Source organism: Amia ocellicauda, chromosome 12 (genome assembly GCF_036373705.1).
Source record: "Amia ocellicauda isolate fAmiCal2 chromosome 12, fAmiCal2.hap1, whole genome shotgun sequence".
NCBI lineage: Eukaryota > Metazoa > Chordata > Actinopteri > Amiiformes > Amiidae > Amia > Amia ocellicauda.
In genome coordinates, this window is record NC_089861.1 from 32,935,221 (window position 1) to 32,947,251 (window position 12,031).

General features: G+C 43.7%; 1 protein-coding gene across 1 annotated transcript; it reads left to right on the plus strand.

Annotated features, from left to right (window-relative positions):
- Positions 1-7,845: 7,845 nt before the first annotated feature.
- LOC136764084 (chymotrypsinogen A) lies at positions 7,846-9,007 on the plus strand. Its single transcript, XM_066717911.1, has 4 exons — positions 7,846-7,857; positions 8,022-8,202; positions 8,384-8,511; positions 8,703-9,007. The coding sequence occupies exons 1-4, from the start codon at positions 7,846-7,848 to the stop codon at positions 8,862-8,864; spliced, it is 483 nt and encodes a 160-aa protein (XP_066574008.1). The 3' UTR covers positions 8,865-9,007.
- Positions 9,008-12,031: the final 3,024 nt, after the last annotated feature.

Below are 12,031 nucleotides of genomic sequence, written 5' to 3' on the forward strand. Positions count from 1 at the left end.
CTCTGCCCTGCACTTAAACCCCTGTTTGTCCTTCAGTCACTGCTAAGCCTTGTCTCCTTCATTGTAGCATTTCTAAGCACTACCTCTGGCTATTGACTTTCTTGTGTTCCTGACCTCCTGCCTTTGCTTTTTGACCACCGCTTTGGATTGCCTGTTTGCCCCATCTATTGACCCCTGGACTGTCTTTAAACCTTGTCTCTTGGATATCCCCTTTGTGTTGTTAGCTGTGCTTCCTCTGTATGAGAGCTTGTACTTGGGTCCACCTCTGCTGTCCTCTGAGTCATTACAGTTCCTTATACATGCTTCAGCCTTGCTGGATCAACTCACAATATATTTCAAATATTTCCAGTATTAATAGTCAGCAAAAATTCTTGTTAGAGCTACCACGGTTTGTAGGAAATGGTTAAAATGTATCTCCTTTCATTAATTACAAAAGCACAATTTCACAACTATACAGCACAATTTCTGCTGCGATCATTTCACTATAAGCTTCTGGCTCATTTTTGCCTAAATGGGCTGTCATTACTGTGAGACTTTGCTCCTCCAGTCCATTCTGGCTCCCCAAGATACTAATATACCACCCTTGTTATTAGCGTGTGGGACCCCGACACCACCCAATCCCCTATAGCAGCATTCAGTGGCACTATCACACCAAACAGCTCAATTCTAAACACTGTAATATTAACTTCATGGCCTTTAAATCCCAGCCAAGCTGCTACTACTGCATTATTTGAATGGCAGTTGTGTGTGGAAGTCTTTCCTTTTACTGGAAAACACTGACAAATGATCCAAAGACAATCACTTTGTGGGGATCACGAGGAGATCCCCAGGCGTTATGCTTTGTTTGCCATTAACCTCAGCCCTGAAGAGGAGTGTATTGGATATTATTCACACATCATAAAAGGAAATCTGAGAGTTGAAATTTGATCAAAGGTGTTGCTTACCACTGTTAAAATTATTTTGTGTGCAATATTTGTTCAGGTGATTGGGATTAACCTGAGACAATGTGAAAACAAGTCTGGACATATTTTGTCATAGTTTAAGAGTTTTTCAGAGACCATTGTGTTTGGTAGTTAATACCCTCCCTCATTAATTGTCTGAAGAGCACTGGGTTGTTACCTGAGCAGAGCTGAAACAGCTGATTGTTTTGATACTTTTGGTTTTGCTTTTGGTTTTGATACTTTTCTCTTCACTTTTTAAGTAAAAAGACTAATGTGCTGCTAATGTTTTTGAGCTGGTAGAATGTGCTCACTGCCTGCCGGCTGACCAGGGAATAGTTGATTACTCACTTATATTCTTGAATTGTTTAATTACTTTCTTGTTCCCATTTCTCTAATTTTTGTATTATTCACGTGTGGTTTTGTTGAACATTTTTACGAGTTTCCTTTTGCACCTAACGAGGCGTACCTGCCTTGACTTTAGCGGTACCCAGCTGCCTTTACAAAGCTATTTCACCTGCTATCACTCAAGGAACAATTAGAGCTCCCAGACTATAAGAAAGATAGGTAGTGAATGCAACCCTGGTATTCTGAATAAGGAAGCACTGGCCAAGGGGGAAGGGTATTTGCACACTTCCGTATGAACCCGATCGAAAACGTCATTCTATTAAAGCTGCCATTGGCCCCTGCACACATCACTCAAAACAGGTCCCTTCCCACTTGCTGTTCTATAAAACGTGAGGTCTGCGCAGGTTCCTCCTCTTTTGCCGGGAGCTAGGAATTACACACGACCTAGCAACCCTTGGGCATTGCTTCCCTTTTCAGATAACTGGGGTTGCATTGGCAACCTATCGTTATCTTTCAAGTCGGAAGCACTGCCCAAGGGAGAGGGGTTATTATATAACAAAACAGTCGCAAGGGAGGAGGCAGCGAGCTGATAAGGGAGCCTGCCCCGAGGCATACCTTCTGGCCCTGTGTCCAAGCTCCATAAGACTCAAACATTTGGTCCGAGCATCTAAAGTCCTTAGTGCGTTCCAAATAGCACCTGACGGCCTGCACGTGGCAGGGTAGGTCAAGCTGACTTTCTTGCTCCAAAGCAAAAGGAGGAGGATGAAAAGCCATCAACTCAATAGGCCTGTTGACATGAAATGGAGACAGCGCTTTCAGGAGGAATGCAGGGTTAGGCAGGAGCCATCTCCTGCAAAACGGACACACGATGGGTGTACGGACTTCGCAAATTGCTCGCTTCTCCAGGAGGGCTGCAATTTCAACGCACACTCCCTCACTTGCGTCCACACCACGCCTCAGAAGGGGGGTGGATGGGCCTAGCAGCTTCTGGACAGCTTCTGTGCTTTCTAGCCCTGTGCTGTTTGCAACAAACACGCTCCCTCCCAATTACTGCTGCCTTCCTGTCGCTCTCCCTCCTCACCACACAACCAAGGTTATCTTGGAAGATAAGTTGGAAGCATTGCCCAAGGCAGAGGGGGGTTGCCACCCACCATAAAGTTAAGAACTGCTAGGAGTTGGGATCTCTGGAATATTAAGGAGAGGTCCGTGAAGCTATAGCCGATTAGCTGCTTCCCTGTAGCGCCCTGCTCCCCAGAGAACGAAAGAAACCTTGTAGAAAGGGAAGGGGTCAATAGATGTGTAGTTAATGAGTCACTTGATTTCTGTTTTCCTTCCAGTGCTGGTGAGATGAGGTCCTGTGAGCTCTGTGAAGACTGTGGTCTGGAGCCCAGAGCTTGTCAGCCTGAGGAGAGAGACAGGCTTTAACAAGAAAAGGAACGTACACCAATCTTTATAGAAATATTGAGTGTGTGGTTTCACTTACCTGCGGTGATACAGACGAGTCCTGAGACCTTGTAATTGTCTCTCTCAACCGGTTTTCGGTTGTGTCATGGGGAGGGGCCAGTGGAAAGGGGGGGGGGGGTCGCAACCAGGAGGGACCCATGCTGTCAGCCTGGAAGGACACCCAGATAAAGAACTTTGGACAGTGTGCACATTGGAGGCTACATGAACTTGGTACTCTGAAACCCTTTTATTTTTCTTGGTTGTCTATTGCTGCTATCTTTAAGATCTACTTTTTATATTGTTTGTTCTCCCTGTTGCTGCTATTTTGTATTATTGAGGGCTGTAAATTATAGAGTATTTTAGATATAGGTATTTTTGTATATTTTTAGATGGATTTTAGTATTTTATCACCCAGATAATTAAAGGTGATTTTAATAGTTACTGTTATATATATTTTAGTAAATAGCCCTTTTTCTATGCTCAGCAGACTTTGTGCCCTGCTGTTTTTTAAATCCCTGTTTGAATAAACCCTTGTTTATTATAATATTTGTATCCATGGTGGACTGACTGAGATCTTGCCAAACCTGCACAGGGAAAAAGGGGGTGAGGAATTTCCCCTCCTTGTTGATCATAAATAGGGGTGGTCACATTAGTGTTTCTAGTCCCCCTTAACACTATGACACAATTTCGAATTCCAGACTTTACATACTGTAATAATAGGACTGACATTATTAGAAAGAAGTCTCAATTGTACAATTATCAAAAGGTGTGTGACTGCTTGTATGCCATTGAAACATCAGCTCTGAAGCACCTGCACTGAATCCCAGTGTTGGACAATAGGTAACGCCCGCAAGTCAGGTTTCCATCTTGGCTGGTAAACCACATGCTTCATGACGTCATCAACTGGGATCAGGTTACACCTCCACTGAGGATATTTAACCATTTGACAGAGTCCTGATTTTATTTTCTTATGACCAGTTCCCTGCTGTTTGTGAAGTGCTGTCTAGGAAATCATCTTTGGTAAGTTTTTACTATCTTTTAAAGCCTTTCAGTACTTTAATCCACTTTGAAATTAATTAGGACTCTTTGTAATAAGTTAACAAGAGAAGCACTACAAATTCCTCATTAATGCAAATCCCCAATACAGGCAAAAAAGAAAAGGACAAAACTGCAGTTTTACGTATACTATATACAGCACAATCCAGGGCTTTTAAACAATTTTTATTACATTGTGTGTTTCATTTCTTTAAGTAATTATGATTTATATATATATATATTATTATTGTGTGGTTTTCTTCATTATTGCTTTGTTTTGACACTTGATTCTTTAATTGATTTATTGTAGTTGCACTTATTGTTTAATTATATTTGCACGTGGGTTTGTGGTGATTTGTCCTGACTTTGCACTGCCTGTGACAGGACTCCACCTCATTGGTTGCCTCATTATACCAGCCTTAATTGTATATTGATTTGCCTCTCTTTGAAGTTCTTTATAAGCAGGCAATAGCCAGCACTCTGGAGATCCTGTTTTCTGTCTAAAGCTTGATTTATTCTTCTGCATCTGCGTCTCTGCGAACATGCGCGGGCATCGTACGCAGATGTTCGCATAGGTGCCTGCCAACATACTTGCACATAACATTAACGTGTACATAGCGGGCAGTGTCGCATTTACCAAATCACAATCTACAGAAAATGAAGAAGGAACAGAAACGGAAGCCCATTTTCTATGAACTTTGTTTGAGTCATACATAATTTCATGCACGAAAGCGCTTCTGTGATTCTGTAATATTTGTAATTAATTTCATGGAGGAAATGATGAAAGGGTTTTTTCTTTTCAACCACAAAATTAAATGGAACTTTTACATTTTGTGCACAAAATGTATTTTCCTGGCATCATTTTGTGGACATAATGCATACTTGGGTGTTCATTCAGTCCATGGAAGGCAAAGTAAATTTAAATTTTCATTGATTAAATTGCTAAACACTAAATAATTACTACTAATCAGTAGTTTAACACCGATTTGGCTTACTCTTTTGGCTACGGGAATGATGGTCTGGAGTCGGGTCCAGACCGTAAACCCCCCACTACCTACAGGGATTGATCCAAGGTGCTGCTGCAGAGGCGGTGACAGTGGAGGTGGTGGGATGCAAAACCACGAACACTGAGGGTGTGTTGAGGATGGGATACTCTTTTGACCGGAAGTGAGTGTGATGAAATCGGAGTAGTCTACTCCCGAAATTGATTTATAAATACTGATTTGTGTGGGCGGTCTGGTGGGAGACTGTCAAACCCCCAAAAGTGTGAAATGGATCCCTGTGCAGCCTACACAGGTGAATTTTAGACTAGCGTGAGCTAGTTGGAGGTCCCAGATGTTGGATCGAATGTATGTTTGATGAGCTTTGTATGACTGACGTCAGAGAGACTTAATCAGGTGATAAGGTATTCCTTTTGTGTCGTGGAAGAGGCGACTCCGTTGCAAAATGAGTGGCCAGAGAATTATTCGGCGGCAAACGTAGTTTGTGTCAGCACCTGGCGGTATGGAGGAGGAACCAGTTCTGGGTTATGATGTGTGTTGCGCACGGATTAGGAATTGGTTTGTGATGGACAGCTGGTGAGGCATTTGAACAGTTTCATTAAATGCAGTCATTGTGCAACTCTTTATTGTTGATGTGCATGATGGCTAGGCAACCTGAGTGTATGAAGACTACATTTTGTGGTCAGGAGGAACCCCAAAAACACTGCCACAACAATGGGATATAATTCACACAACGCGGAGGAGAGGACGGGGGGGGGAGCAGTGATGGTTCAGGAGGCCAGGGGGTGGCGAACCAGTTGCCTGGTAAGAGGAACCGAACCTGATCAAGGGGTTGGCATCAGTTAACAGCTACAATTCCTCCAGGGACAGCAGGCAAAATAATGAAATGCCGTTCCAGTGCTACAGGAAAGTTGCCACATGCTGACTTCAGTGATGCAATTGGCTGTGAGGGCAACGTGTTGATGGAGAGAAGGGAAGGAGGAAGCGAGGCATATTGTAGGTGGCCAAGGAGTGAGAGCAGTTTGTGGTTGGTGCAGTGGCGAATGGCCAAATATGTGGAAATGCAATCAATTTTTTCATGGGGGAGGGAAGTGCTGAAGGAAGGGGAATCCAGGATGATGCCAGGCGTGGCTGGTCCAGGGGTATTCTCATAGCTGAGAGGCCCGCCAAGGGTGGAAGAGATGGACAATAGGGTGGTGAGGGAGCGGGGGGGGAGAGGGGATAGATCAAGGAGAAGGCGTCTAGTAGGTGCAAGATGGAAGGGATTGCAGGATTGGTAAGGAGCCTTAGCAAGAGTGTAGAGAATCTTAGGGCTGCTGCGGGAGCCAAAAGGCAGCTGATAATATATGTAGCTGAGGACAGAGAACGAGAGTTGTTGAGGGAGGGTGAGAGAAAGAGTGGGACAGGTAACGAGATCTCTTGTCCACAGCATCGGCCAGCATCACTATAAAGATCACAGACACTGAGCAGAGAGCCTCTAAAACGGACGGACAGACAGACAGACAGAAGAATGCTGTGGATTGCATGCTGTTTGGCCCTAGTGGGGTCACTGGGTGAGTGTGGGGTCAGAACAGACATTGTTACTAATAGTACAGTGACAGTGAGGCTATTTAAAGTACAGGATTGAGCACAGAATCATTACCAACCAGGAGCAATAAAGGGGAACGGATTAGACAGAGCTGAGTGTGATGTAATAATGCAGTATTGTGGAGGAGGGGTGCATTGGGGGTCTGAGGTATTACAGGTACAGTGTGTGCAGGAGTGTTTTTAGCAGGGGCCTGAAGGTGGTGTGCTCTCTATGATCCCTCTGTCCTGATGTCTTTCCCTCCCTATCAATCTCTCAGCTGGCTGTGGAGTGCCCAGTATCAAGCCGGTGATCAGGGGCTACAATAAGATCTTTAATGGGGAGAACGCAGTGTCAGGGTCCTGGCCCTGGCAGGTGTCTCTGCAGGTGAGTCTGTGAGCTCAGGACAGAGCCAAGGCTGCCCTGCGACAATATTTTCCTCCTGTTTGACGCTTGACACTTTTGTCTCATATGAGATTGTTGTGTCCTGTGTGTCAGTCAGGGTATTGTGCTGTGTGTTGGTAAGGTTGTTGTTGTGTTTTGTCAAACTAGGTTGTTGTGTTGTGTGTCAGTCAGGGTATTGTATTGTGTGTTGTAGGACTCCACTGGTGTCCATTTCTGTGGCGGATCCTTAATCAGCCAGTACTGGGTGATGACTGCAGCCCACTGTGGAGTCATGTAAGCCCCCTCCTCTGGTCCGGTCCAGTTTAGACTAGTACATTACAGTCCTGAGCAGTGCAGTAAAGTACAATATAGTAGAACACAGCACAATACAATACAAGTACAATCCAGTACACTACATTTCTAGTCCAGTTTAGACCAGTATAGCACAGTGAGAACAGTGCAGTCCAAGCATTATTCTACAGTACAGTCTAGTATAATATAGTCCAGTCCAGTGTAATACAGTCCAGACCAGTCCAACATTGCACAGTCCAGTCAAATATATTGTAATCCTGTCCAGTCCATTCGGTATAGTTTAGTCCTGTCTGGTATTATACAGTACAGGCCACTCCAGTCCAGTCCAGTATAAACTATCCCAGCGTGATACAGTCCAGTCCAGTATAAAACAGTCCAGTCTAGTATAGTAGTAATATCTATAATAATCTAGTCCATCTAGTCCATGCAGTCCAGTCTAGTCCAGTGTAATAGTGTCCAGTCCAGTATAGTGCAGTGCAGTCCTGTCCTCACCTGACGCTCCCCCCATCTGCTCACCTCCCCAGCCCTGGCCGGCACAGAGCCATCCTGGGGGAGTACGACCGCTCCTCCAACGCTGAGCCGATTCAGATCAAGGGCATCGCCAGGGTAATACCCCCCCCATTATTTAATGATGATTTAATAATAAAGATGTGAAACAAAATTTAACCTATTCACCTTCTCTTCAACCTGTCAAGAAGTTACATAATTGTGTGTGTCTCTGAGTGTGAATGTTTGTGTGTCTGTGTGTATCTGGGTGTGTGTGTGTGTGTCTGTATGTCTCAATGTGCGTGTGTATCTCTATGTGTGTTTACCTTTATGTATGTGTGACTCGGTGTGTGTTTATCTGTGTGTGTGTGTGTGTGTGTGTGTGTGCGCATGTCTTTGTGTCTATTTACCTGTGTGTGTGTTTGTCTGTCTGTGTGTCTCTGTGTGTTTACCTGTCTGTGTGTAGGTATGTGTCTCTGTTTGTGTTTATCTGTCTGTGTGTGTTTTCAGGCCATCTCTCACCGCAACTACAGTACCTACAACTACAACAATGACATCGCCCTGGTGAAGCTGTCCTCCCCTGCCCAACTCACTAACCACATCCAGCCAGTCTGCCTGGCCACCTCCACCACCAACTTCATTGCCGGAACTCGGTGTGTGACCACAGGCTGGGGTGAAACTAGAAACATAAGTAAGTGTGTGTGTATGTTTGTGTGTGTGTCTGCAGATAAGTGTGTGTGTGTCTGGCAGTGTCTGTGTTCAGATAAGTGTGTGTCTGGCTGTGTATGTGTCTGTGTCAGTGGATCTCTGTCTGCCTGGCTGTGTCTTAATCATTCCCTTGTCTCTCCCTTTCTCTCTCTGTCTCTCTGCAGCCTCTCCCCCTCGCCTCCAGCAGGTGTCGATGCCCCTGGTGTCAGTATCCGTCTGCAAGCAGTACTGGGGCACCAAGATCACTGACACCATGATGTGCGCAGGGGCCTCCGGGGCCTCCACCTGCATGGTAACACACTGACCCACACACACTGACAGTCACTGATACACACACACACACTGACACTCACTGATACACACACAAACACACACACACACACTGGCACTCACTCACACACTTCATATACACAAACTCTCACACTCACACACACATACTATTCCCTCTAACCCTCCCTCTCTTCTCTCTCTCTCTCTGTGCAGGGAGACTCAGGTGGCCCTTTAGTGTGCGAGAGCGGGGGTGTCTGGCACCAGGTGGGCATCGTGTCCTGGGGCAGTGACACCTGCAATGTCTACTCTCCCGAAGTGTTTGCCCGCGTCTCAGCCCTGCGCTCCTGGATTGATGTTACTGTGGCCACCAACTAGAGACCAAACATGGAAACACAGAGGGAGAGAGAGAGAGGAGGAGCTGATTCTCACCTTACTTCAGAACTGAACCCCTGCAGAAGATGTAATTCCACTGTACATCAAACTGCATCTGAATAAAAAATTACTCTTTCCCAAGTCCATCCCTGTCTGAGAGAGAGCAGTTTATTATGACATATAGAGTGTGTGTATATATGCAGGATCATTTAGGTGTATCATGAGAAGTCCTCCAACACCAAATTGTGTGGTTAGAAGCTTAAAGTCCAATTTTATTGTAACATGGAATTACCTAAAAACACACCCAGAGGTATTCCTTAACATACTTCACTAGTGTTCACAGCATATATAGGGGTACCAGTGGTGGCCCTGACATGCAAATAACAAAAACAAAATGTTTCTCCACATCTTGGAATTTGCTCAAATTGAAACTGCCGAAAAGTTTAGAAATTGTGGAAAGGGAGGGTACATACTGAAACATATTCAACCTCAATGATTGGACAAACAATCTATCAGTCAATAGTCTGCAGTCTAGCCTCATATATGTAGGAATTTCATTGTGATTCATGGTGACATTGATATAGTGGGATCTGTACAAGAGGCCTGTAAATATTACTGTAAGCTGAAGAATTCACAAGGTGAATAAAAAGTATGCCTTAGATACCTTGAATTCCAACACTTTTAGTAATATCCCAACATAAATCGCCTTCAGAGGCACAAATCACAAGCACAGGATGCAGAACTTTAGGGGCAGGTTGTACTAAACCAATGTGATCCTGGGTCCCGGCTCCGAGCTTAAGCTTGAGACCGGTGACATTGTACTAAATGAATCAGATCCTGCATTAGAGCGTGTGTTATAGAATTGCAATCTGGGTGGAAAACAGAAAATGTGCCAGTAGTATTGCAGGTTGGGTGTGTGGTTCTGGTAAATGAGTTACAGGTTTTGGTCATTGTGCCTCAAGTTAAACTTTTAGTGTGTAAACAATTGAGAAAAACTATAACACTGTTTTGTCAAAGTTGCTTTTTTTACCTTGTTTTCCATTACTTTCTTTTCTTTTTCCATTCATTTCCCAATCATAATGCTACCATTATAATTATAATTCCTTTACACCATCATTCTGTATTTGTGGGGTATATAGATTTGATTACACTAGCTAGAATCTCCTACAGCAGGTTTTTATGTTGCTTTCTTTATTATTTTATTCTCTCTGACACAATTCAGGGCACTGTCCCCTTTAAATCCTCTTTTCATCTGTTCGTCTCATCAGTTTTAACTTCTAGCTTTTCTTTCAATTCTTAGGTCAGGGGAGTTTCCCTTACAGGAACACAATATCTTTGCAATGCAGCCTTAAATTGAATACAATACCATAATCATTCCCAGGTACTTCAAGAAAATAAGTTTTCACCCATGTCAATGTTTCTAGCCATTTGTTTCCCTAACAAAGACTTTGCATATGCACTCAGACAGGTGTCCGTTTGCATGCCCCATATGTCTTTAATTCAGTTTTCCTCCTATTGAAGTGTAATCTGCTCCCAAAGTAAGATTATATATAGTTTATCTCTGACCTACCAGAGGTTGTGTCTTATTACCGCTGACTTTAAACTCTTTGTCCTGGAAATGACTCAAAAAAAAAAAAACTTCTAATGTGAACGATCAAATTAAAGTCTCTGAAAATGATTCAGGGTTCATATGATTCATAGGAGACATGACATTGCAATACAGGGCTGGGGATCCTTTTTGACCCAGCAACAGCACAATTACACAACTTTATAAAAGCTGATAATAGTGAAACTTAACAGGCCTGATCTCATGAGTTACTGGGGCAGTTGCCAGTGAGCAACTCCTTCATGTAGAACTGATAAGAAACTGCAGTCAATATATTGATGTGAGAGTACAGAGACAATCTATAGAACATATCTTAGCGCTTAATATTTGTGATAGTAATCATGTGGGTTTTCACTATTTATACTTTTCTGAAGCACTGGGTCATCTATTTACAGTTTTCCCAATTGCATACACGCTATTCTCTGAATAATACCCCAATACCCCTAAACTATTAACACAATGACCATTATAAAAAGTCACATCTACAAAACCTTACACACACAGGGAAAAATGAAATTCTGGTCTAAAAACTATATACACAGCCCTCAAAATCAAGTAATCAGTCCAGAATCACACACACATCATATCTGTTTCTCACACTGAGCATTAAGAAAACACTTCCATCAAAATGGAAGATTCATGTAGGAAGACAAAAAGAATCCACCAATACAGCCAGTAAATAACTTTATTTTATATAAAGTTTGATCCTGGCTACCCAAAAATTATGAATGTATTTATAATATTTAACACATACATTTTGTTTCATCAAGCAACAAAAAGTTACAGTATTGTACATTACACATGAATGGAGAGATAAGAAAACACTGAAACCTCAGACATCATCCTGCTCATCATGTTGATTTGGCCACATGTTTTCATCACAACTGATGTGTTCACTGGCCAAGCAGCGCCTGGGGAAAAACGCCTAGCATGGTGGATCCATCCTTGGCACGCCTCTGCAGAGATATTGCCGCAGGCCTCCTCCATTGCCTGGAGAAGACGCACATGCTGATGAGGGTCCGATCATACACCTTCCATCGCCAAGCTGAAGAAAATTCCTCAGTTGGATTGAGGAAGGAAAATCATTTGGATCTGGGGGTGGTTGGTGAACCATTCTTGGATTAGCACTGCACGGTGTATGCTCACATTGTCCCATATGACAGCATAAGTGCTGTAGCCTGGGGCCCTATGTTGTCTCTCTGGGGGTGGGAACAAAAGGTCATACACTGCATCAAGGAATACCAGGAGTGCTCTGTTGTAAGGGCCAAGTGTGATATGGCGATGGACAACCCCCTGCTGACTGATAGCAGCACACATGGTTGCGTTTCCACAACTCTGGCCAGGGATCTCCACCCTCGCTAAGTGGCCAATGATGTTCCTTCCCCGGCGCTGCCTCTTGGTCAGATTGAATCCTGCCTCGTCGACATAGATGAACTATGAACTATTTGCATCAAGCTCAAGTATTCTGACCATGTAGGACCAGTGATTAGAACATGGTGCATTAGCACACTTCCTGTACCTTTGTCTCTGCCGAGTGCACAAGAGTACTGTAAACAGATTCATA

What these genes read in the sequence shown, in the direction of transcription:
- LOC136764084 (XM_066717911.1), top strand. An exon ending in GGGTGAAACTAGAAACATAA is followed by an intron (nt 8,203 to 8,383) that starts GTAAGTGTGTGT and finishes GTCTCTCTGCAG; the next exon opens with CCTCTCCCCCTCGCCTCCAG. An exon ending in CCGGGGCCTCCACCTGCATG is followed by an intron (nt 8,512 to 8,702) that starts GTAACACACTGA and finishes CTCTCTGTGCAG; the next exon opens with GGAGACTCAGGTGGCCCTTT.